This window comes from Thermobia domestica, chromosome 4 (assembly GCF_964235325.1).
Source record: "Thermobia domestica chromosome 4, izTheDome1.hap1.1, whole genome shotgun sequence".
Classification (NCBI taxonomy): domain Eukaryota; kingdom Metazoa; phylum Arthropoda; class Insecta; order Zygentoma; family Lepismatidae; genus Thermobia; species Thermobia domestica.
In genome coordinates, this window is record NC_137457.1 from 24392294 (window position 1) to 24415566 (window position 23273).

The window sequence follows — 23273 nt, forward strand, 5'->3', positions numbered from 1 at the left end:
TATATATATATATATATATATATATATATATATATATATATAAAGAGTGGTCCAACTACAATTGTAAATAAAACGCAAAGTTTTCAGAGAATAATCTTAATATTTTTTATTATGATAGAAGAATCTATGACAATTATGTGTGAAACAAAATATCGGCCAAATGCTCGCCACGGCTTCGGTGGCAGACTTCTATCCGATGGTCCATATTTTCAATGACTCTGAGACATAATTGAGGTTAAATATCATTAATGTGCCGAATTATCGCATCCTTTAGCTCTTGAATTGTTCTTGGCTTATTGACGTACGCTTTTTCTTTTAAATATCCCCACAGAAAAATGTCCAATGGTGTCAAATCACATGATCGTGGCGGCCAGTTAACATCGCCACCACGTGAGACTACACGGCCATTGAATTTTTCGCGCAAAAGAGCCAATGTTTCGTTGGCTGTGTGGCACGTGGCACCATCCTGTTGACGACGTACCTCTCCATGGTTGAATTTGCCAAACCCTGAAACAAAGAAATGTCAAATTAAGTTGGGCAAAAACTTTGACGTTACGGTGTGACCCATAATTAACATCGTGCATTGTAGTTGGACCACCCTTTATATATATATATATATATATATATATATATATACAAAAATTGATGTAAGAAGATGAATTTTGCTACGACATAAAATAATCGTTCCCACTTCATTAATATTTACCTCTCTACATAATTCCACTAGAAGTCCATTCAAGAATTAATAGTTAGATTCTTTCATCATATAATTGACTAGAAGTCTTGGCCTGCTGATGAAGATAAGTCGAGCACTCTTTCGAAATATTTAGAAGCTATAAAGTATTTGGCTACTATAAGAAACATGAAAGTGAATATTTGTATAAAGTGAGTATGTGTAACCTAATCTTTTATAAAGGCACTCAACAATCTACGAACAAGATATCACTAATTAGGTTTATTTACATTACTTGAAATATTCATAAACCTCTTTATTCTTCATAATAACGTCTCTTTACATGTTCTCATAATATCTTCTTGTTCTTATACTTCATCATGGGCGTCTCTGGCATGTAAAATTGAGAGAGGTAGCTAGAACAAAGAATGCTTATTGATCCCCACTAAATTTATGTCAAATTAATGAGCTAAATGAAAAGTCTCTTGAATTAGGAGCTAGAAAGTTCAATTTCTATCTCTACCAGTACAATTAGACATAATTTTTTGCCCATCACTGGTAGATCACTTACTACATGTTTAGACAATACAGTATGAATTTAGAAAACGTCGTCGTGATGTAGGAATTATATCATTAACATTATTCATTAATTCTGTATTCTCTACCTCCCTTGTTTTCCTTTCACCGTACCTTCTGCAACGTTGCTCAGAGTACATTTTCTGCTCCAACGATGTTCTATCACCTTTATAGTAACATTTTCTACCCCTATGATTCGTAATGCTTCTCACTGGTTCAAATCAGTTAACCTTTTCCATTCTCTTCAATAGACACATTTCTGAGAACTCAAGAACATTTTTATTATTGTCTTTTTCGTATTTTGTATTCTGTCGTCTTTTCGGCATTATTCTTCACGTTTCTGCTTAGTACACTTCAACACTCTACATCTGAATCCCTTTTGTAACTTTTCATTCAGTGGCTTCTTAATATTATCACCACAATTATCTTAAAAAAAATATTTAATCATTTCTCACGTTGTTTTCTATTTATCGTTTACATTTCATATTTTCGTTATTAATAATGCCTAGGTATTTAAAACTAATCTTCTATTCTATCTTCTCTGTTCAGACTTCTATAACTGTCAGGCTCTATTATTCCAATCACTGTTTTCATCTTTTTCATATTTATTTATATCTCAAATTATTTTCACAGGTTTTGTTTATCTTTTCTGACATGTCAATTTTCGATTCATATTCCGCAACAAAAAGAAATATCTTTCTAAAGCAAATATTCTAATACTTCTAGTTCGTAGCAAAATAAATCTGTTCCCTAAACAAACTTTTACTTCCTTCATTTATTTCTTTACTTCTTTAAATAAGTACTTTCAGCATTTATTTCTCCCTATTTCTTTACTTCTTTTATATAAGTACTTTCAGCATTTATTTCTCCCTATTTCTTTACTTCTTTTATATAAGTACTTTAAGCATTTATTTGTTCTCCCTATTTCTTTTCTTCTTTTATATAAGTACTTTCAGCATTTATTTGTTCTTCCTATTTCTTTACTTCTTTTATATAAGTACTTTCAGCATTTATTTGTTCTCCCTATTTCTTTACTTCTTTTATATAAGTACTTTCAGCATTTATTTGTTCTTCCTATTTCTTTACTTCTTTTATATAAATATTTTCAGTATTTAATTGTTCTTTCTATTTCTTTACTTCTTTTATATAAGTACTTTCAGCATTTATTTGTTCTCCCTATTTCTTTACTTCTTTTATATAAGTACTTTCAGCATTTATTTGTTCTCCCTATTTCTTTACTTCTTTTATATAAGTACTTTCAGCATTTATTTGTTCTTCCTATTTCTTTACTTCTTTTATATAAGTACTTTCAGTATTTATTTGTTCTCCCTATTTCTTTACTCCTTTTATATAAGTACTTTCAGCATTTATTTGTTCTCCCTATTTCTTTACCTCTTTTATATAAATATTTTCAGTATTTATTTGTTCTTTCTATTTCTTTACTTCTTTTATATAAGTACTTTCAGCATTTATTTGTTCTCCCTATTTCTTTACTTCTTTTATATAAGTACCTTCATCACATCCCTATTAATTGCACATTTATATTGTATTTTTCCATTTTTCTTTCATCTTTTTAACCAATTTTGCTGCTCAATGTGCCTCTTTCGAGAAGTCTAATAGCAACCTGAAATATAAGTGTGAACTTTAGTTTAGTATACGGAGCGATAAGAAGTGAATTCCTAAATAATTGGAATGGCCAATTCCGCAACTTTAAGTTTTCGGAATCCGGAAAGTAAGATCGGAAAAACTCCAGACCCATATCCCATCTGAAGTTTCTCTTGTTCTACAACGTCTTCAGAAATACGGGGACGACCCGAAGATATCGAACAACCAGTTTCAGTAAAACACTCATGCTACTGATGAATAGTAGGCCTACTGGGAGGATCTTTACCATACTTTGTACGAAAATTACCAGTACGTTGCACAATAGTCGCAAACTTGGATTCTTCAAACTAAAACACACACTAGCACGCTCGGGACCAGTAAAGTCAGCCATCCTTGCTGCAACTGCCGCTAGCGTTTGCGGTGGCTTGTTTCTGAACTAGTGTAATACGTGAGTCAAAATTGGATGTATTTTGCTACAAAATGACACCAAAACCATGTCTGTAAGACAAATGAATCAATTAATATGAGTTTTCGAAGTTGTAAAGTTCTTTTTGACACACAATGTATTTGGAACATTATGCAATAAATAGAAAATAATACAATACAACTTCTTTCACAAAATAAAGTATCCCAATTTATATGATACAACAAGAACAACCTACTTTGATTCTACTAATTTATAGGAAAAAATACATCTGAATGCTGCCCATTATTGCTTTGGAACTATGTGTAACTTAAACAAAATTAAATCTGAACATAACAAAGACTTATTATTACAGTTTCGGCAATATACCAAAGCCTTCATCAGGCACAGTGTGAACGTAAAATGTAAGGCTGCAGCTTATATATTTCAGAAAGTAAGAGGTGGCCACTTTTAATAACCAACAAGGTTCTTCGTTTCATAATATGTTAAAGTTTTCATTTTTATATACACAATAATAAATAATAAATAAATTCCACATACCTGTGTATAATTGTATTTTTTTTAATCCTACTATTTCAATATTTCGTGTAGCACTAGTATGTTCTTCAGGGAAGTCTTCGCCTTTAAATAGAAATCGAGTTTATATTTACGTTTGCTATTTCTTTACCTCCATCCATATATTCCACTAAAAGAACACTGAAAGTCACTGCGGAGAAATCCTAATACCTTCAACACTCTACTTCGAAGAAAGTAATTGTAGATTAATCAGGAAAAATAACTGGTTTTTGCTCCAATGTATATGCATCATACCTTCGTAGGAAAGCAGACTAAACAATTCCTATGATTATATACATTTCTGACACTTATGAAAATGTTGTGAAGAAATACTAAAGAATAGTGTGATTTTTTGCACTTAATCTAGTCTTCACTTTTTTTTTACAAAATTTCCATAAGTGTAAGAAATGCATTAATCATAGGGACTGGCTACTCTGATTTATTAGTAACATCAAAAATAATTTTTAACCGTAGGAGAGGAGTAAATTTTTTTTCATACTGCTCTGCAGGATTGTTTTCAGCAGTTTTTCATACATGTAAGTAATGTGTTAAACATAGGAATTGGCTACTCTGTTTTCCTATAGACGATTGATGTGCATATAACAATTTTTCTGATTAGCCTAAAAGTATTTTTTTTTTTTTTTTTCGAAGTGGAGTGTTGAGTGGAGGAACTGCATAATTTATACCGCTTACCGAACATTGTTAGGATCATCAAATCTAGGAGGCTCAGGTGAGCCGTGTAGCCAGAATGAAACAAAATAGGAACGCTTTCAAAGTTTTAACTAAAATTCCAATCGGAAAATGACCATTAAGAAGACCTAAGCGCAGATGGGAGGACAATATTAAGATGGATCTCGCAGATGTAGAACTACAAGGTAGAAAATGGATAAAATTGGCTAAGGATAGAAGTCAATGGAGAGCTTTTCTGAACGCGGCATTGAACCTCCGGGTTCCATAGACCATAGAGTTTGTTAGTTAATTAGTTAGTGCTGAATTTATTAAATGTTTTGGTGGATTTCCTTGCAGTGTCATTAAATGTTGTTTTAGTATATTATGCTAATAATGATAAGAAAGTAACCAACATTTGAATCAACTTGATTCATACTCAAAGCTGAGAATTTCCATGAGGAAGATATCAGTCCTACATAAAATATTGAAATAATAAAAATATAAATAACATGCACATTTACGTGGTAATTTATTCACTTCATTATTATTATTATTATATTATCAACTTGATTCATATTCAAAGCTGAGAATTTCCATAAGGAAGATATCAGTCCTACATGAAATATTGAAATAATAACAAATATAAATAACATGCACATTTACGTGGTAATTTATTCACTTCATTATTATTATTATTATTATTATATTATCAACTTGATTCATATTCAAAGCTGAGAATTTCCATAAGGAAGATATCAGTCCTACATGAAATATTGAAATAATAACAAATATAAATAACATGCACATTTACGTGGTAATTTATTCACTTCATTATTATTATTATTATTATTATATTATCAACTTGATTCATATTCAAAGCTGAGAATTTCCATAAGGAAGATATCAGTCCTACATGAAATATTGAAATAATAACAAATATAAATAACATGCACATTTACGTGGTAATTTATTCACTTCATTATTATTATTATTATATTATCAACTTGATTCATATTCAAAGCTGAGAATTTCCATAAGGAAGATATCAGTCCTACATGAAATATTGAAATAATAACAAATATAAATAACACGCACATTTACGTGGTAATTTATTCACTTCATTATTATTATTATTATTATATTATCAACTTGATTCATATTCAAAGCTGAGAATTTCCATAAGGACGATATCAGTCCTACATGAAATATTGAAATAATAACAAATATAAATAACATGCACATTTACGTGGTAATTTATTCACTTCATTATTATTATTATTATTATTATATTATCAACTTGATTCATATTCAAAGCTGAGAATTTCCATAAGGAAGATATCAGTCCTACATGAAATATTGAAATAATAACAAATATAAATAACATGCACATTTACGTGGTAATTTATTCACTTCATTATTATTATTATTATTATTATATTATCAACTTGATTCATATTCAAAGCTGAGAATTTCCATAAGGAAGATATCAGTCCTACATGAAATATTGAAATAATAACAAATATAAATAACATGCACATTTACGTGGTAATTTATTCACTTCATTATTATTATTATATTATCAACTTGATTCATATTCAAAGCTGAGAATTTCCATAAGGAAGATATCAGTCCTACATGAAATATTGAAAGAATAACAAATATAAATAACATGCACATTTACGTGGTAATTTATTCACTTCATTATTGTTATTATATTATCAACTTGATTCATATTCAAAGCTGAGAATTTCCATAAGGTATAACGACTCTATAGAAAAGCGTCGTCAACCTGGTCCGTCTGGTAAAATATAAGTTACGAAGCGATAATAACTTTTCTTTATGCAAGAATCAACTCAGATATTCAAAGATCATTAGTCTCACCTTTATTGCTTGATATGTCTTAAATATTCTTTTTAAGACCGTAAAATACATAAATTTACTTGACTAGGTCAACACATAACATGTACATAGCCACAACTATCCCATAATAATCTCTTACATATATTAAAAACATTCTTCTTTTCTGTTAATTTAAAATGAACATTCTACTAAGTATATTACATATTTATGAGCACTTTTTGCCCACGGTACAGGTAAATATTATACAAACTAAAGTATTTCGTTATAGAAAATGTCGCCCGACAAAGGGACTGAATATAAAAGTCATGAGTAGGCTTGGCTTTTATATTCAAGAACCACTGGTCTGATTAGATTAATGTTCGTACATTACATATGTTCTTTATATTTTGATCACACCTCGTATATATCTTCATTATTTTTTGGTTAACCCTCATATATATATAAAATATTAGTTATTATCATTCACATAAATACATTTACAATAAATCTTTGATTTCATTAATATTTCTCTTTTATTACATTATTATTTATTCTTTATCATTAAAAACATCGTCGCTTAGAAATATAATTAACGAGGGTGAAACACAAATTATCAAGATTACTAGTTTCGATCATTATTACAAACGATGATGTGACAAATAATATTTATTCTTTTCGGGCGCATTGTATAACAAATAAGTTAGATGTTGCAATTGTAATGTATACATAGTAGCACTAAGATGTCATAAATAAAGAAGAATTTCATTCAAGGTAGTTATTGAATAATTGATTTTATAGAATGGATCTTATTCTTAACATAATCTTTGACAATTAAACACAAATCAATCTGATATAAAGTAATTTTTTTGCCTTTAACTAATTATAAATTGAATTATGATTCTTCACATTAATAAGAAAGAATAAAAATTAAACATAACCTACGTTTGAATAATCAAATGGAAGTAAATAAATTTATTTTACAGAAACAAAAGACACCTTTTTGTTATTAAATAAACATATTTTTCATTATTATTGTTATTTTTCATTCTTATTTATTTGATCAAGAATGTTGGGTGCTACTAACTCTTTAACTAGATGCATCCATTTTTCCTTTGTATACGGAGTAGGCTTCCAAATCTTTAACTCATCTATATTGCGAAGTCCAATTGACCTCCCCGTTTTAGCGTTTAACAGTTCGAAGACTTTAGGATTTATCTCCTTAAAACATAAATAAGGACCTGAGAAAATGTCACAAAATTTGTAGATTTTCTTTAACAACATATTACTCTGCGGATGTTGTTTAACGAAAACTAAATCGTTGACCTTGATCCGATATTTTCCTTCTTGTAACGACTCTACTTGCGAATTACGTTTCAAAAACTTGTTGTGTCTTCGGATCTTAACCATGTTCACTAAATTGGATGAGTCTATAATTGTCGAATCTTCTAATTTGACATCAAAATGTTGTTCCACAGGGAAAATTACATCAGAGCCATTATGCACCTTAGCAGGAGACACACCTAAAGTGTCTGATATAGAATGGTTCAAAAGGTACGTAATTTGGTTGACATGCTTAATCCATTCAGCATGTTTATCCTTACAAAAGTGCCGAAACAACATACCGAAATTGCGATGTACATTTTCTACTACGGAGCTACTTGGGTGGTACGGAGTCACAAAATGAATTTTAATGTTGGCCTTATTCATGGCTTTGAGAAACACATCACTTTTGAATTGTGAGCCGTTATCGCATAATATATGCTCGATAGGGCCACAATGTGGAATATATACATTTAGAATTTTATTCACTATAGCAGCGGAGGTTGCTTTGCGCAAGGGGTAGGCTACCACATATCGTGAAAAGATATCCATTGTTGTTAACAAATAAACTTCTCCAGTAGCTGCTCTGGGTAACGGTCCATATAAATCAATCGATAGGAATGAATGTGGTTTCTCCGGTGTTATTGAAAGCATTGGTTTTTGTATAGCCTGATAATTATGCTTAATTTGCATACACTCGATACAGTCATTGATATAATTTTTGACCTGAGCTCGCATTCCTTTCCAATAAAAAGATTTATTAATCAAGGCACATACCTTTACATACCCAAAATGTCCAAAATCGTCATGGTAGGCCTTTAAGATGCGTGCTGTTAACGTAGGTGGAATACAAATTTTGTTCCTAGATTTGAACTTAAAATCCTTAATGAGTAAAATTCCGTTATTTAATTTAAATCTGGAATTCCAGTGCTTGGGACAACTACATCCATCGCCACATGAAGATAAATGTTCCATGATTTGTTGGTATTCATGATACTTTATTTGATGTTCTCTTAAATCTTCTATTGAAATGGTAGCTATTTCATCTTGTAAGATCTTAAATTCATTAATAGACAAAATATGTTGCTCTTCTCCAGGAAACAGGCGTGATAAAGTATCTACGGGTCCATTATCCACTCCTTTAATGTGTTGCACTTCGAAATCATAAGCTTGCAGATCTAACGACCAGCGAAGTAATCTGTTATTATACCCCTGTACGCTATTAAGATATCGCAATGAATTATGGTCAGTAAGTACTATGAAATGACATCCGCTCAGATAGGGAGCGAATTTTTGTATAGCAAAACGTACAGCCAAAAGTTCAATTTCTGTTGTAGTGTATCCCTTTTCAGCTTTCTTTAAAGTACGGCTAGCGCAATGTATAACAGCTGGTTCCTGCATAGTTGGGTTAGGCTGCCAGAGTACTGCAGAGATTCCAAGTTGGGAACCATCACATTGTACGTAAAAAGGAACGTCATATCTGGGGTGATTCAAATGGATATTTCGTTTTACGCACTCCTTCAATTTATTAAAACTGTGTTCCTGGATCGGACCCCATTGCCATGGTATACCCTTCTTTATGATCATAAATAAAGGCTGGGCTATCTCAGCAAATCGCGGGATGGCTTTGCGAAACCAATTGAAGAGTCCTAATATTTGTCGTGTCTGTTTCACATTTACTGGAGCAGGCAGATCTTCTATGGCTTGAACTTTAGATTGACTGAATTGCAAACCAGAGGCATCAATTTGGTACCCAAGAAATTCTATAGAATTCTGCAAAAACTTGGATTTCTGTAAATTGATAGTAAGGCCTGAACTTTCCAATCTGTCTAAAACTATATCTAAATACTTCAAATATTCATGTGGATTTTTCCCCATGATTAAGATATCATCAGCATACGTTATCACGTTGCTACGCAAGTCTTGACCTAGAACTTTGTTCAAGCAGGATGCTAATGCTGCACTACCATTGATAAGCCCAAAGACTACACGATTGTATTCATACAAGTGACCTTCAAAACTAAATGCTGTAAATGGTTTTGAATCTTCGTGTAACTCGACCTGATTATACGCCATTACTAGGTCTAAATTTCCGAATACGGCGTTCCCTTGTAAAGAAGCTAGTATTTCTTCTACTGGAGGATACCTCACTTGTTCCAGATCAATGTGACCGTTAGTTCGCCTCAAATCTAATACCACACGTAGAGAACCATTTTTCTTTGGAACAACATGTAATGGATTAAGGTGGACGCTCCTCGAAGGCCTAATGATCCCATCTCTTAACATATCTGCTATTTGTTGACGTACATTCTCTCTGTATCTATATGGAATTATATAGGGCTTGGTTACTATAGGTTTATCAGTTTTAACTTTAAAAGAATAAACAAAATCCTTGCAGCATCCAGGACGTTCTGAAAAGACCTTTCTATGTTTATATAAAATGTTCTTAAAGTCTGCTATTACGGTATTATCAGCAAAATCAAGGCTGCTTTCGAGAGATTTAACATGTTCAGAAAATACTACATCATCCTTTACATTCATCAAATTTTGTGTCTTTTCCAATCGTTGATCATTTAATTTATCACCTTTTTCACTAATAGAAACATTATTCACTATAGGAGACAGATCATTATATTGGCAAGCGCTATTATCTAATTTTGGAAGCAGTTTTTGAACAATTTTCTGAGGTATACCCGGTATCGTCAAAGTTTGGTTTTTAAAATCAAGCATGACTCGTAATTGGGATAGTAAATCTAAGCCCATAATTAAGTTCTCGTTAAGATCTTTGATAACCAGAATAGGGATTGATATTTCGAAATCTTGGATAGATATTGACACACGGGTAATTCCTGCTACTCTCTTTTTATGTTTACCGGTAAAATCAACTATAATAATGTTCTCAGCCTTTTGTAGCTTAGGATTCGAATAATTACTAGTGATTACTTTCCACCATGAATACGATAATAGAGAGGCGTTTGCTCCCGTATCGAGTAAAGCTTCGGTACTTAATCCATTGACTTTAATAGGTATTTTAGCAGTACTATATGATTTTAAAAATACAAAATTTTCTTCGATATTAAAACCATCATTGACAGTATCGTCTTCAAACCAACAACGATTTACAACAGGTATAAATTGATATTGACACCTGTTAATTGCTATTTCCGAATAGTTATTCACAGAAATGTCATAGGAAAGATCATTTTCATAATTAGCATGAACCGGTAAATTGGAAGATAAATGTTCATAGAAATTATCGCTTAAATTTTTAGATAAATGCTCATGAGAACCTACAGCTGACATGGGTTTAATCCCTACCATATCAGCCGCAATTAGTTTAAATTCATACTCGAGTAGGGTTCCAATAGGGTACACTGTACAGCACAATCATGATTATGTCCTGTATTATTGTTTTGTACAGAAATTACTTCAATACCTGGATCTTGATGTGAAGTGCCCTCTCTTATCCTTCCATTACTTCTATCCACGTAGTTCGCTGCGTTGGTGGAATTTCTCCATACATTTCGTCTATTTTTAAACCTATTTTGACTATATGGTCTAACATAGGAATTATTACGATTAATTAGGTTAGGCGGATTCCCTACATAACCTTGTCTATTTTGTTCATTTTGATTGCTAGAGTATACTCGTCTTAGGTTCGGTTCATTATTATTCACACTTCGGATATTCAAATTCCGAACAGGGACCAAATGATCTGAATTATTCTTATTTTTACCCATTCCTGATTGTGTTAGATTCATAGCATGGTATTGAGTTTCGTAGCATTGTACAAGCATTAATAAATGACTGAAACTCATACACTGTGTGGAAAATAAGATCTGCTGTAATTTAAATGGAAGCAAATTGCGAATCGATGCAATTATTCTTGATTCCGATTGCAAGGGATTAACAACCTTTAATTCATTATAGACATTTATAACAAACTCTACAATAGATTTGTGCAATCGAGGATTGAAATGTTGATTTCTAAGAGTGGCATCTCTGTTGGCCAGCAAAAAGTCATTTTCGTAATTCGCGATCAATGCCGCTTTAAATTCCTCATATGTACTAATGTGATCACGTATTGCCTTAAACCATAAGGAACAAGGTGGGAGTAATACATGGGGTATTAATTTCATGTATTGTGATCGGTCGATAGACATTATATTACATTCGTCTTGGAATTTCTCTAAGAAAGAACTAGCATTTTCATTGCACTTACCACTAAATTTACTCATGGCTTTGATTTCGCTCATCTTGACACTTAGCTTTACCTTTCTTTTCTCACTCCTTGTTCTTGTGGTGTGATTGTTCCGGTCCGTAGCGTGCTGTGTCATGATACCATTTATATTTCGTTCATCAGTGATCTTCGGACAATTTTCCTCTAATATAATATCCTCCTCAGATTCCGGCGAAGGCGTATTTATATCCGGTGATTGGGGAAACTCGAAGCGATCACTGCCCAGATTATTGCGATAAATGGTGTCTCTAGCCTGTAACGTTTTAATTTCTTCCTGCATAGTAGCCAACTGGATCTTTTGATGTTTAACGGAAGATTCTATTAACGTTAAATCCTTTTTTACAGCACAGATTTCATGATTTTGATGATCGTGCTTTTCTTGACACTCATCGGCTAACCTTTTTAACTTCTCTTCAAACTGCGAGGATATGTCGTTCATCACCTGGACGATTGTTTGTTTCGTATCGTCTGATTTCAGTTCTATCCGTTCTATTCGTTTACTTAATTCTTCATACTGCTTGCTAGCTTCATTAAATTTCAGTTCTATCTTCTTTTCCATGGTCTGGTTAGCTTCATAGAACTTCAGTTCTATCTTCTGTTCCATGGTCTGGTTAGCTTCATAGAACTTCTGTTCCATGTTTGTGTTAGATTCATTGAGCTTCTGTTCCATGGTTTGTTTTATCTCAGTCGTCATTTGCATAATTTGTCGCTGCACAGCTAACAAAAGTCGATCCTCAGATGACAAACTTGGTGTTGCACTAATTTCACCTGGATTACTGGTATTAGATTCCTGTTGCACTATTTCACTATCCATTTTTCTTTTGATGACCTTACCGCTTCGTAATACGGTTAAGTTCGTATTCATAAATGGTAATATCCAAGTAAATTCAGCCCTACTTTCCTTCTTCGGGAACTGAATTTTCAAAAGATCCCGGGTTTGGTAAACCAAATTTTTATAACGACTCTATAGAAAAGCGTCGTCAACCTGGTCCGTCTGGTAAAATATAAGTTACGAAGCGATAATAACTTTTCTTTATGCAAGAATCAACTCAGATATTCAAAGATCATTAGTCTCACCTTTATTGCTTGATATGTCTTAAATATTCTTTTTAAGACCGTAAAATACATAAATTTACTTGACTAGGTCAACACATAACATGTACATAGCCACAACTATCCCATAATAATCTCTTACATATATTAAAAACATTCTTCTTTTCTGTTAATTTAAAATGAACATTCTACTAAGTATATTACATATTTATGAGCACTTTTTGCCCACGGTACAGGTAAATATTATACAAACTAAAGTATTTCGTTATAAAGGAAGATATCAGTCCTACATGAAATATTGAAATAATAACAAATATAAATAACATGCATTATTTACGTGGTAATTTATTCACTTCATTATTATTATTATTATTATTATTATCATTATTATTATTATTATTATTATTATTATTATTATTATTATTATTATTATTATTATTATTATTTCAAATTTTATAGTTCTAAAGTTTTAAATACGTTCAAGCCTTAACTTTTAATTATGTACACACCTACGTTGTCTTGTCCTCATATCTTTTACTACACTGTATGTTGTGCCTTTCTGACATGTGTTCTTTCTATCTTATCCAGCTCCTTGTTCCATAAATCATGTATCTTTAGTCCATTAGTATAATTCATAAATCTCTCTTTTCTTCTTATCCACTTTCCTATAATGTTTCTCCTTCCTCTTTCTAGCTCTTTTACACATTCCCAATCCATTTTATGTCCTATTTCTCTCACATGTTACTTTCTCCCTTTAGTGTAACGTTATCTTTACGTTGTTTCATCATCTCATCCAACCTGTTTCCTGTCTTCCTTATGTAATTCATAGTACATTTTTTATACTTGAACTTACACACTTCCTCTTCATTCATATCGAGAGTTGTGTTATGAAGAATTGAATAAGTATGCTAAAAACATTACAGTGAACTTAACTTTTCCACCTGGTGATGAAAAGGAAGAAAGAAAGAAAGAAAAAAAAAAAGATTTTCCCAGAAGCATCCAGAATTACCAAGTGTGAATGTCTCATTTTCTTTTGCTCTGTTTCCTTTTACTAGCATCAATATTTTCCTATCTTCTCTTTTGTTTGTGCTTACTCCTCCTTTTATACATGTTTGTTCTTTGCTTTAGTACTTCAACAAAAATGTATTTTTTTAATTCAATATTTTAGTATTCCAACTGCACGTGCATCGGCTATCAAGAAACAGCAAAACCTGGTTACTGTGATTTGGAATGCAACAATTTCATCTGGTACATCATTCTCTTCTCTGTTTTCGTGTTCATCCACTCTACTTCGGAAGTTGGAAGCATGCTTCTAATTCTTCGATGTGTTGACCAAAGAGATAAGGCAATGGCTCTAGGACTCATTCAATTTGCGATTGGATTGTTTGGTAAGTGAGAAAATGGGTAATTTAATATTTAAGTCACTAAAAGTATATCAATGGTGGTATCAGACCCTAATTGCTAACTTTCCATCACATCCACTTGCCCATAAAAAAAATCCCTCTTTCTCAAGACACTAGTAAAATGTATTCGTGCTTGGACATATAACTAATTGCGCTTCTTATACTAATTTGAGAATACTAAAGCTAACGAAACTATTTTAAAGTATTTTCAAACTTTGGGATCTTTGAAGTACTGTTTATACAAGTTTTTTGATGTGAATTTAGCATCTCAAGAGTAGGTTCCACTTGTTCTCTTATCTCTTTATTAAAACTGGAAATGAGCGGTTCCGGGTTCGATTCCCGGTGAGGTCACTCGGTCGAAAAAGTGTAACACGCTTTTTCAGGCCAGCCACCCTGAATAAGGTTTTCCTCATTCACACCAGGCAAATGCCGGGATGGTACCTAATTTATAGGTCCCAGGCCGCTTCCTTCCTTCCCTTTCCCCGGATTGTGTGCTCGCCGAGGGACGTCATCCCTCAAATCGTGACGGGCTGAATGGTTTTAGATGCCCAGAAATCTAAATCCTAAATCCCAGAAAGCCCAGAACTCTAAATCCTAAATCCCTAAAACCGGAAATGGTAGAAATTCGCTGCTACTTCAGATTTTAATATTGATTTTAATATATCAAAAATATTAATTGATACCGAGGAATGGATTTTTGATAGGATTAACGTCTCCTCTGAACCATTATCTCTCTATTCATACCGGAAGTGGTAGAAATTTACCATTTCTGGTTTCAGTGTTCATCACCATAGAGGAAATGGCAGTAGATTAGGGATTTTTTTGTATAGATTCTGGAACAGGTTGCATCTCCATCGTCCCTCTATTGAATAAAAGGTGATAAATTTACTACTTTCTGTTTTAATATTGAATTTTCACTGTTCCAGTTTAACAATAGTTTCGTCTCCTGTTGAGACAAAACTTATTTGTCTTTTTTTTTTTTTTTTTCTATTGAACTGGCTGTACTCGCTGGAGAAAAGTAAAGTTTAATTATAGTCTAACGAGTTTTCATTACCATTTGGCTACACATTTTTTGATCTTGCCTATTGCGTTTGAAGAGTATTATTTTCTCGGAATCAGTTATTAAATGGTTCCAGAGCTATCTCTCTTGTAGACAGCAACAAGTAATACTAAGAGGAGAAAAGACTCAGGTATCTACCCTATCCCTGATAAAGGCAGGAGTTCCGCAAGGTTCAATATTAGGTCCCCTATTATTTTCACTCTTTTCAGCAGATCTTTCTACAGTTATAAAACATTCATCAGTTCACTTCTATGCGGATGATACACAGATCTGCATCAGTAGTACGCCTGAAAATATTATGGACACAATAGAGTTACTTAATACGGATCTTTTAGCTGTTAGCAACTGGTGCCTTAAGAATGGTCTTTTACTTAATCCATTAAAATGTGTTTTCACTGTATTGGGAACATAACATCAGTTGAGCAAAATCAACTCTGATGACCTAAAAGTAACTGTAGTGAATTCCAATATTCCATTTTCTCCCTTTGTAAAAGATCTAGGCTTAATAACAGACCCAGGGCTTAGCTGGAATAAACACATATCTGAACAGTGTATTAAAGTTAAGCGCATCTTACGACAGTTTTATTAAAAGGCTATTTGTCGCAAGAAACAAGACTATATCTTGTTAACACTCTCATTTTGCCTCTGTTCGATTACTGCGATTCAATATATGGTAGCTCTCTCTCCACTCAAAATACTAGGGCAATTCAGAAAATACAGAATTACTCTGTACGCTTCTCTCTCAATTACAGAAAGTCTCAGCATATTCTGCCGGTACTTAATGAATACAATATCCTAACCATGTCCCGAAGACGATATCTCCGATACTGTTGTTTACTATACAAAATAAATTCACATAAAGCACAACCTTACTTGCATCATAAATTAACATGTAGATCAGAAATTCACCGTTACAATACCCGAGGAAGTAATAAACTGAATATGCCCCGGCATTCTTTAAAAATAACAGAGAAGGCATTTTCAATTTCGACAGTAAGAATCTGGAACTCCCTACCAAAGTCAATCACTGACAAACCGTATAATTCATTTAAATCATCACTCCAAACATTACTATTTAGAGATCAGAGACAAAGCATTGGCACACATGAAAGGTTTACTACAGTTTGAAATTGGACTGAAATTGGTATGAAATTGGACTAGCAGTATGAGTATAGTTTTTTTTTATTTACATTTACTGAGTGTTTTGTTTATCTTTAGTATTATTGAATGTATCATGTTATGTTGTTATTTATATCTTGTATCTTATTTTTGTCTTTATTTTTTCTTTCTTTTCTTTGTAATGATGACAAGGGTTAGGTGGCAGAGCAGCCTCGGGCTGAACCTCGCCCTCTGAAATAAAGAGAAATTCAATTCAATTCAATTTTCAGGTATTGTTCGTTTTGGTTATTTGTGTACATACTTTCCGCGATGCTAGAAGAGCTATTGTCCCCCTGGTGACAATTCTGGTGAATTTTACGCGGGAAGTAGTCTGTGGATATGTTGTTTTGCAAGCAGTGCCGGAAGCAGACAGAATGGGTAGCGAAACCGTTAAGGGTTAAATTATTCTTGTATCTCGAGCGATTGTCAATGTTTGTTATTGATCCTTCTAAATTGTCATTGTAAAAGGAAATGGAACAGGGATCTGTTGTCGCTTGAAAAGAATGATAAGTTCTGGTGAAATGAACAGTACTCTAAGCACAAGGCTTTTTTACCTTGAACATTTTCTGAGACAGAAATTAGTGACTATGATGCAATGATGTTGTTTAGACATTAAAAAAAAAATGGAATTACAATAATGAAAATTCCCATTTTTACACCAGTCTGAAGCGCACGTGCTTCTTTCAATTGTAAGTCTATAAACAATTTAGATCAATTATCTCAGGTAATGATTATCGATTGTTGTTGGGCGAAATGTCTGAATAAATTAAGAGTGATCGGTGAAAGGTTTATAGACAAAGAGGAAGAGGTGTATGTCGTACTTATTGATCTTGAAAAGGCTTTTGACCGTGTGAATTGGGAATTACTGTTGGGAGTTCTAAAGAAGGTTGGGTTGAAATAGAAAGATCGAAGACTCATAAGAAACTTACATATGAACCAACAAGTAAGTGTTAGAATAGGGGAGGAAATAACAGAAGAGTACAATTGGAAGGGGAATTTGACAGGGATGTTGTCCCTCGCTTACATTATTTAACATCTATCTAGAAGAGATAGTGAAAAAGAGACTACAAAATGAAGATAACGTGTATACGGTTTTCAGTTGATATGGCGCTTGTTGTGAAATGTGAAAAGAAAATCAATAGGATGTTAGAAAACTTGAGTAAGGGCTGTGAAGAATATGGGATGAAAATAAATGTTAGAAAGACAAAATCCACGATGATTAGAATGAAGGGGTCGGTGTCAAATATAGAAGTAGGAGAGGAGAAAATTAGACAGGTGACTAGTTTTCGATACCTGGGCAGTATTATTACTAATGATATGAAATGTGAATGTGAAATAAATGCAAGGAAAGGAATGGCGAAAGAAGCCTTTAGGAGGCAGAAAATACTGCGTTGTGGGAGCTTGAATAAAGAGTTGAGTAAAAGACTCAATAAAATGCTTCGTGTGGAGTATTGTATTGTATGGGTCGGAAATATGGACATTACGCAAAAATGATGGAAAACGATTAGAAGCTTTCGAAATGTGGATGTGGAGAAGAATGGAGAGAATCAGTTGGGTTGAGGGAAAAACAAAGGAGATGATGGGCGAATAAAGAACAATTTAAGATATCATTAAGAAGGAGAAGAGAAACTGGTTGGGACATTGGCTAAGAAGAAACTGCATCATGAAGAGTGTCCTAGAGTGTATGGTGGAAAGAAAGAGAAGGAGAAGGCGAAGGAGACTACAATTAATGGACGATATCAAAACAGAAAAATCGTACGCGAAGACGAAAAGGTTAGTGGAAGACCGTGTTGCATGGAAGTTTCTCAGTTGCAGCAAGTGACCTTCCATTAATAGCAGAATACCTATGCTGATGATAATGGGCGAAATGTGGTAAATGAGTTTAGTTGATTTTGAGTTTAACGTTCTTTCAACAACGAGGCTATATGAGACGGGACCTACTGATTAAAGTGGAATCCGAACCACATGAGCTCCCGCCGGGAATCGAACCCCGATCTCCCACGCTAAAGGCGCGTACGCTAACCGTTTAACCACGGAGGAGCTCAATATGGTAAATGAATACACATATACGTGCATAACACATACAGAAACATTGTTTTGTGATTACTGATTAGATGTATATGAAAGTATATAACATACACAACTATATATACTTTTAGTGGACATGGATTCCATAAAATAATAGAGAATAGAAACATTGGTGCGGTGCCATAACACCAATTTTTTCGAAGAAAAGTGTAGTAAATAAGTTTCAGTAACACTTTGTCGTCGTTGATTATTACTATGTTTTCGTCCTCCTGATTTCCATACATACTTCTTATTATGTTTGCGTTAGCGATTAAGGTAAATTGTTAGCAACGTTTGGTTATTGGTGGATTAGCAAAGAAGGCGTTAGCAACGTGGATTGTAGAGTACCGTCACGTATTTCAGAGCGACTCGCAATATTACAGCAGTCAGTATCCACGAACACAACTCCATGGACCGTGCATGAGGTAAGGTGTCCTCGACCAAATCAAATCGTAAAGAGAACCCTGTCCTCTTGCTCTGAACCCTGCCAAAACCATAAAGTACCGTCAAGATTGCTGCAACTTTTTTTATTTTATTTATTTATTTATTTATTTTTGAGTTTGCAGTGAAATAAAGCTGGGTACTGTGAACTCAACGCTTCACGACGAAGTAAATAGATTTTTTCTTGTAAAATATTAATATAGAAATGTGCTTCAAAATTAGTAATAGATACGTTATTATTGGAGTGAATCAAATATATAGTGATTTTACTGGAAAATGTCTATGAAATAACTGTTATTTTATTTGCAGGAAATGTACCTTGTCCGATTGTATATGGAGCGGTTGTAGATTCGGCGTGTATCATATGGGAGACAGTTTGTGGCGAAAGAGGAGCTTGCTGGCTTTATGATACTGACGTTTTCAGAATGTTCTATCACGGTAAGTCCATCGCTAAGGCAAGATCAATTGTTCGGTTATGTTAGATAAGCATGACTGTTTATATTAACGAATTAGAACAAAAATTGAAGTTAATATTACTCTGGATAATTATGTACAGAAATGTTACAATATACAGGGTGTTTCAAAAAAATGTGTCACGATATTTTGGGAATAGATTAGTGACATCAAAATAGGAAAAAAGAAAAAAGTTCATATGGACTTGTGGTCGGAAGTGTATAGTTTCGTAGTTATAAGATGCCGCAAACGTGAAAAATTGAAATTTAAAGGTCCATAGCTCCACTAAAATAGGACCGATCGTAATCGAGTCAAGACATCGAGCCAACTATCCAAATATTCATCTTCCACAACCTCCGGTACTTGCACAATCATTTTTAGAGGCTATTTGGGCTGCCGTGTCGTGACAAAACGCTGTAACTTTGACGCAGCAGTTTTGCGAAAAAGAGCCGTAAAGTTTTCGTGTTGTATCGTGTAGAACCAGTGTAACTAAGCAATAATGGTCAACCAATCAATTTTCACCAAATTTAATCACACAACATGCATTTACGTAACATTACATGTAACCACGTGTTTCCAAAGTCAAGATACACTGGTTCTACACGATACAGATCACATTTTCGGATGAAAACTTTACGGCTCATTTTCGCAAAACTGCTCCGCCAAAGTTACAGCGTTTTATCACGACACGGCAGTGAGAGTACTTGATCACTCTCTACCTTCCTCTCTAAAAATTAGTGTGCAAGTACTGGAGCGTTCGTAAACATGGTTATTTGGATAGTTCACATACCAGTTTCTCAGTGATGTATTGACCCGACTACGATAGGTTCCATACTGGTGGAGCTATAAACTTTTAAATTTCACTTGTTTCACGTTTTCGGCACCCTGTAACTCCGAAACTATCCACGTTTGAGCACAGGTTCATATGAACTTGTTTCTTGCTTTGATGTGAGGAATCTCACAAATTTTTGTAACACCTGTATAGATATTAATTAATATTACCAAACCGGTGGTTTTTATACTTTAAAACGGCTATGTTCCAAAACTAATACGTATTTTGGACGTAGTTGCTTCTGTCTACTATTTAACTACTACACGCTTACATAATAGACAAGTATGTTTAACACAACTGAGAAAAATATCCTTCATTGATTATTGAAATCATATACAGATAATTCTCGAGTTACGTAAATTCGATATAGGTAAATTCATAATTACTTATTTCCGATATAAGTAAAATTTATGAATGCTCGAGTAAAGGGTAGTATTAAATTTCTAAATTACGTTTCGAGGGGCTTCTAGTGAGTATGACATTTCGTAATAAGACAATTAACCATTACTGAACTGTTATTATTTATTTATTTATTATTTTTACCATCGAGATTGTAACATTTTAACCATCAAGCTAGGTTCTGTATCGTATTTTTAAAACATAATATGTAATCGAGCTTTTGAATTATAGTATTACCAGGGCAGTCAAAAAATTCCCGGAATTTCGTTGCAACTCTTTATTGCCACAATATAAGCACACATTTACTTTATCGTTTTCAAAGTAGACTTCTTCAGCACACACACACACACACACACACATCACACTTGCTCAACTGTTCCTGTAATTGCGGGAAATACACACGAAAGTTCTCTTTTAGTACCGTATCTTCCACAGTTCAGCCGTTACGCTGGTTTTGATTGTTTTCTACGGTAGTGAAACGGGCACTTTTGAGGCCAATGTTTCCACTTTTGAGCATTGTCACAGTAAACTGTTTTAAGATTATCAGTCTCTGAAGAGATATCCTCAATTTATACATGAAGTTGATGTTTGTCCGTTGCTCGATCCCTGAAATTATGCCAACTGGTCACCCGCACTCCTCAGTCCAGCTACATTGCTTGCATACTACTTATTATGACCTGTTCATACTTGTCAAATTCATGAATAGACAAACTAAGGATTGTACTGTACAAGATTCATTGATTGCACCACAAATGCCAAAACTACAACAACATTTCGGGAACTTTACGACTGCCCCTCCAACATTTCGGCAACTTACTACAACAACATTTCGGCAACATTTCGGCAACTTACTACAACAACATTCCGGCAACTTACTACAACATCATTTCGGCAACATTCGGAAATATTTCGGCAACTTACTACAACAACATTTCGGTAACTTGTCAAATTCATGAATAGACAAACTAACGATTGTACTGTACAAGATTCATTGTGATTGCATCACAAATGCCAAAACTACAACAACATTTCGGCAACTTTACGACTGCCCTGGTTTTAAACAGTATTTTCCCATCTTTTTCGTGTCTTTTAAGGTTAGTGTAAAGAGACAAGTTTTGCCGATAGATGTCACTACAATCTTCGTATCTCTCCCATGTATTTTTTACCTTTCACGAAAATTTACAATTTCTTTTACAAATTTCAACCTAGAGAGTTCAAAATTTTTAGAGAAGGAACTTCATAACCTATCAAAGGGAACAATCCGTGCCGATTTTTTATTTAGAATTTTCTTTATTATTGAAACAGTTCCATTGTTAAAGATTTAGATACCCATTTCAACAATCAAGCAATTTCAACAATGAACAAAATTCTAAAAAAAAAAATCGGCACGGATTATTGCCTTTGATAGATTATGAAGTTCCTTTTCTAAAAATTTGAAGTCTCTAGGTTAAAATTTGTAAGAGAAATCGTAAATTTTCGTGAAAGGTAAAAAGTATATGGGAGAGATACGAAGATTGTAGTGCCATCTATCGGCAAAACTTGTCCCTTTAAACCAACCTTAGCACGTATGTGCGACAAATCTTATGGTAAAAATTTCGGCTTATGAAAGAACCCTGGAATGGTTTATTGACGTAAGTCGAGGACTGTCATTAATACAACAAAAGACAATTCAACATAGGCAATTTTTTGTCATTTAAGAATCTACTAGTTTCCACTTGGAGATCCATTTTGGTGGACAATCTTCACAAGAAATTGGAAGTTGACTTCAATGCATTCCGCCTTCCTATCGTATTTAGTTCTCCAAACTCTACCAGCATAAAAGTTTGGTGGAGTTCAAATGAATTAATTAAATACCGTGACGATGCGTTAACCGATGAACTAATACTAATAGAGTATTTAAACCTAATAATTCTCTATGAGTAATCTTTAATTATCATCCCCAAAATATATATCCTAAAACATACAAAGAGTAAAAAAGTGACCGACTGGACCGGGACTCGAATTCGGGACCTCTAGCATACCGTGCCGATGCGTTAACCACTACGCCACCCAGTCCGCCTCCCAGAACAGCCCAACACCCCTTCCCCCTCTTGTAGTCGGTGCTCTCTACTCAAACCCAGTCCAGTCAGGCACTTTTTCGCTCTTTGTATGTTATTGAATTCACATCTACAGAGGATTTGGTGTGTAAAAATATGTTTAAATCAATTGTTTCCTCCTTTTGTTGATGTATATCCAGAAAGTTGAAACTTTCCATTGACATACAGGGTGATGCAAAAAGATGTTAACATTAAATGGAGGTTTACTCACGCGAAATTACAAAGCAAGAATTTGGTTATAGAGTTTCAATTTGACACCCATCCCGCTTAATGTATTTATGGAGTCTGGCCATTGTTGATTGTATGGCCCTCTGGACGATTTGAACACGGATAGCAGCGATGACCTAAGTGATGCGGTGCTTCAAGTGGTCCAAGTTGCTAGGTTTGCTGGCATACACACGATCCTTGAC

General features: G+C 33.6%; 1 protein-coding gene across 5 annotated transcripts in view; it reads left to right on the forward strand.

The window, feature by feature from the left end:
- Positions 1-23273, forward strand: part of LOC145683775 (solute carrier organic anion transporter family member 74D-like) — a 551718-nt gene that overhangs the window by 513117 nt on the left and 15328 nt on the right. For all 5 annotated transcript variants that reach the window (XM_081755342.1, XM_081755343.1, XM_081755345.1 and 2 more), the window contains 2 exons: positions 14123-14342; positions 19393-19521. In XM_081755342.1, coding sequence (XP_081611468.1) covers positions 14123-14342; positions 19393-19521 — 349 coding nt within the window. The remainder of the gene's footprint in view (positions 1-14122; positions 14343-19392; positions 19522-23273) is intronic.